Below are 4,039 nucleotides of genomic sequence, written 5' to 3'. Positions count from 1 at the left end.
GTAAAAAATAAAAATAAACTTTGACAGTTCGTATGAGTGCACGGAAAAAATAAATCGTTTGAGAAAAGATAAAGGGCACAGACACTACAGACGGATTATTCGTATTCGTATCTTTTCAAACATTTTAATTTTAATACTTGTCAAAAAGATCGAAAAGAAGTTCGTTAATTCGAATGGAAAAAAACGAAACTATTGGCACTACGCCCCCCGGGGCATGGCCTTCCTCTAACGTGGGATTTCTGCTCCAGCGCCTCTGACGAGACAGGAGAAACCGGGACCGACGTTTTACTTCACCATCCGATAGAAGCTCAGTGGATAAGGCGGGAATCGAACCCGCGTCTCATAGCATCATCGGGATCGGCAGCCGAAGCCGCTACCCCTGCGCCACGAGACCCACGAACTGGAACTGCATGTGAATTATCAATTGCCAATCCGCTAATTGGAACACAGACAGCTGTCAAAACACGAAGCCATTCCAAGGCTGTATATCAGGAAAACCAAAACATAAACAATGTCAGTGTCAGTGGAGTGAGAGAGTCAGAGATAACGATTTTGACAACAGCACTACTACACACTCAATCGCGAGTACCTTAGGTAGAAAGCCATGAAGCCATCCCACTTGGAATTAATTATCTTGGAAAAATTGAGTCTCTGTCGCAGAAAGGTGTTTGTGGTGCAGTCTACAAACAGTTCAGACAAACTTGTTTTAGTTAGGTTTTGCGTAACGCCCGACAAATCGTGCGAAAATCATGCAGAATAGCTGACAGCTATCGGCGGAATAAGGCAATCTAGGCCTAGTGGAAAAAATATAATTCAATTCATAAGTCTGGAGAAAGATTTGAAGGGTGCGGTACGACATTGCTCTTACGGCCATTCGTCCCATTTAAACGCGTGCAATGAAAGGCCGTAAGAGCAATGCCGTAACGTCTCTTTCAAATGTTGCTCCAGAAATGACGAACTCCTCGTCACTCCCTCACTCAACCTGATGCAAACAAAGATCGAGCTCGAGCTGTCACAGTCATGTGAAATATGTTGGCCAGGCGGCCAGTCCAAAAACCCAACTAGAAGTCGTCTGACAAAAAACTTTTGCTAGAAAGAGATAGAAAATCGGATGCAAACAAAGTCCCAACTACCATGTAAACGTACTTTGAATGTTTTGGTAAATTTCTGACTTTTCTATATAATATCCCACTCTAGTACCCAGTCAACTCAATCGAAATTCTGAAACGGTATTCAATTCGAAACGTTTACGTATTCCGTTTCAAACGCAACAACCGGTACGAACACGGAATCGGTTGTTGCGTTTGAAGCAGAATACGGAAACGATTCGAATTGAATTCCGTTTCAGAGTTCCGATTGAGTTGTCTGGGAGCCCAGTAAACTCAACCGGAATTCTGAAACGGAATTCAATTCGTATCGTTTACGTATTCCTAAACGTATTCCGATTCAAACGCAACAATCGATTCCGTGTACGTACCGGTTGTTGCGTTTGAAACGGAATACGTAAGCGATTCGAATTGAATTGGGCCAAGTGGGCACTTTTGATATTCTCGGCCAGTCACGACGTTCTAGCAAGACTCTAGCAGAATTCTTAGAGAGCTGGATATTCTTAGAGCATTATAGCAGAAATGTTCCACCGTTCTAACAGGATTCTGACAGAACTAGCTCTGCTAGAATATTTCGTGACTGATGGGCGAATGTTTTTTACCCGAATCACCCCTCACCAACCGGGATCCGTTCTTCCAAATGCTGTCCGTGAACGCCGCCCCACTACTGTCATCATCGCGCCCGTCGTCGCCCGAGAACTGTCACTTTTCTTAACGCGCTGTTGTTCTTGTTCGTGCGAGAAGAAAAAAGCGCAAGCCAGAAAAAAAAACCTTTGAAAAAAGCATTTTTTTTCACGAACCTCACGAATTCTTACCGCAGATTATTCTCCGGCGGGACAGACTCGGGTGGTTCCGGTTCCGAACGGTGCGCGCGGGTTGGTAACGGCCGGCAAGCGTGAAATTGGTGCGACTTTTTATTGAACACAAATCGATCCGCAAAGTTGGCGCTCTTCCGGAACCTGAAATAAGGGAGGTCTCCGTCGTTGTCGTCGTCGTGTGGGGTGTCTGTGATTGATGTGAGGTTTGAGGGACTAGGATGACCACGTACGCTACCGATAGTCAAGGTTTGTGTTGGACTGTGTACCTTGGAAGAGGGAGTTGAGTGAAGACTTTTTTTTTTGCAGGCAAGTTTATTCCGGCGACCCAGCGGCCGGATGGAACCTGGCGGAAGCCGCGGCGTGTCCGCGACGGGTACGTCCCCCAGGAGGAGGTTCCACTGTACGAAAGCAAGGGAAAGCTTTTTGCCCAGAAGCCATCGCTTCCACCGGGACTGCCCCCGGAAATGGCCCAGAAGGCACGGGAGAAGCGCGAGAAAGAGCAACGGAAGGCGGCAGCCCGTCCAGCGCAGAATCCCGTCCCGGGGCTGTTGATTTTGCACGAGGATAATAAGGCCAACCAACGCCAAGCGAAGCCGGCAAATGCCAAGCCTAAAAAGAAAGCCGTTGAACTGCCGGATGTGCTGCTGGAGCAGAAGCAGAAGGAAGAGCAGAAGGCGGCCAGTCGGCAGCAGGCTCAGGTGGGAGCTGAGAGGGGAATGGAGTTGGGTTCAAGCAACATTTGAAAACTGATTTCTTTTTGTAGGATCAACGGAATTCCAAGCAGCAGCAATCCCAGAACCAGTCCAAGCCGCTCGACGACGTAACAAAGGCCGTACAGGACCTGCAGCTCGGTACGGCGTCCGGCGCCGATGGCCACAGTGATCTCAGCAAAAAGTTGCGCAAACTGCGGAAGAAGATCCGCGAAATCGAGGTAATTGAGGAGCGGTTACGGGCAAACGACGGACCCCGCCCCGACAAGGACCAGATCGAGAAGGCCAAACGGAAGGCGGAGATTCTGAAGGAGATCGAAGAGCTCGAGCGGGGTGGCGGCCACAAATGATGATCCTCTACGTTGCTCGCCGCCCGACGACGGTCGGCCGACATTCTCTGTGTACAAACGAAGAGATAAGCTAGCCAGCCTCACTCCCTCACAGCTGAATCGCATTTTAGGCTCGTTTAGTGTGCAAGGATAGTGTTTAACAAAGTTTTTTTTTTCTTTTATTGTTTCCACTTTTTAGAGTGTTAAGTTCAGCTTCCTTTCTCGCGCGGCTCAATTTCAGTGTTCCTTCGTTTTCCCCCCTTAAATATTCTCCTTCTTTCTTTGCCTCTTCAAACCGAACCGAACGATTTTATATAACTTTGTGTAAAATGTGATTTTTGTTTAAGCAAATTGTGAATCGCATGCAGAGTTTAGAGATTAAGACCACAAAACGGAAAAACGCTTCGCGGCGACTTTCTTTCTCGGTACTATTTACAGTAGGCACTACGGTAAAACCATTTTAGGGAATAGACCCACCAGAAGCTTTTTAAAGAAAATACACAATAAACAAGGGTAGAAAATGGATTCACATTTGTTCCGAGTGCTTAATTTTGATTATCGAGTCGCAAAAACAAACAAACACGTCGCCACATTGTTCACAAAAGTAAAAAAAAAAACGCACCCAGAGCAAGACATTTACAAACAATCGAACGTCGTCGTCGTACTTCCAGCAAACAAACTTTTCCAAGTAGAATGAATGCAGTAGAAGAAGAGTAGCGTCCGCACACAAACACACACACTCCTCTCTCGGTAGCGAATTCAAATCCAATGGCCCCCACATTAGGTGGGTGATCTCTTGAAAGTAGAAAGCTACTTTTTCATATAAAAAAATGCCGGAAATCAAAATCTTAAACGCTGGTAAACAAAATGGAACACTAAACTAACGTAGTTGAAAACAAAAATCCTGTGTTTGCGACAAAATGAAACAAAGCAAAAACAAAAAAATAACGGACGAGATGTTTTAATTGTTGGAGTAAACAGAAGAAGGAAGGAGAAGAAGCATAAACATAATTTACACGTGTAAGTAATTGAATGAAAATGAAAAGTAAAATAAATGTTTCAAAATCTACAAAAAA

The 4,039-nt window shown here is 45.6% G+C and overlaps 1 protein-coding gene across 1 annotated transcript; it reads left to right on the top strand.

Annotated features, from left to right (window-relative positions):
* Positions 1 to 1,798: 1,798 nt before the first annotated feature.
* On the top strand, positions 1,799 to 4,039 carry LOC6038803 (partner of Y14 and mago). Its single transcript, XM_001848469.2, has 3 exons — positions 1,799 to 2,170; positions 2,231 to 2,622; positions 2,688 to 4,039. The coding sequence occupies exons 1-3, from the start codon at positions 2,143 to 2,145 to the stop codon at positions 2,982 to 2,984; spliced, it is 717 nt and encodes a 238-aa protein (XP_001848521.2). The 5' UTR covers positions 1,799 to 2,142; the 3' UTR covers positions 2,985 to 4,039.

Source organism: Culex quinquefasciatus, chromosome 3 (genome assembly GCF_015732765.1).
Source record: "Culex quinquefasciatus strain JHB chromosome 3, VPISU_Cqui_1.0_pri_paternal, whole genome shotgun sequence".
Taxonomy (NCBI): Eukaryota; Metazoa; Arthropoda; class Insecta; order Diptera; family Culicidae; genus Culex; species Culex quinquefasciatus.
Note: the sequence above shows the minus strand (reverse complement) of the source record. Positions and strands in the feature narration are given on the sequence as shown.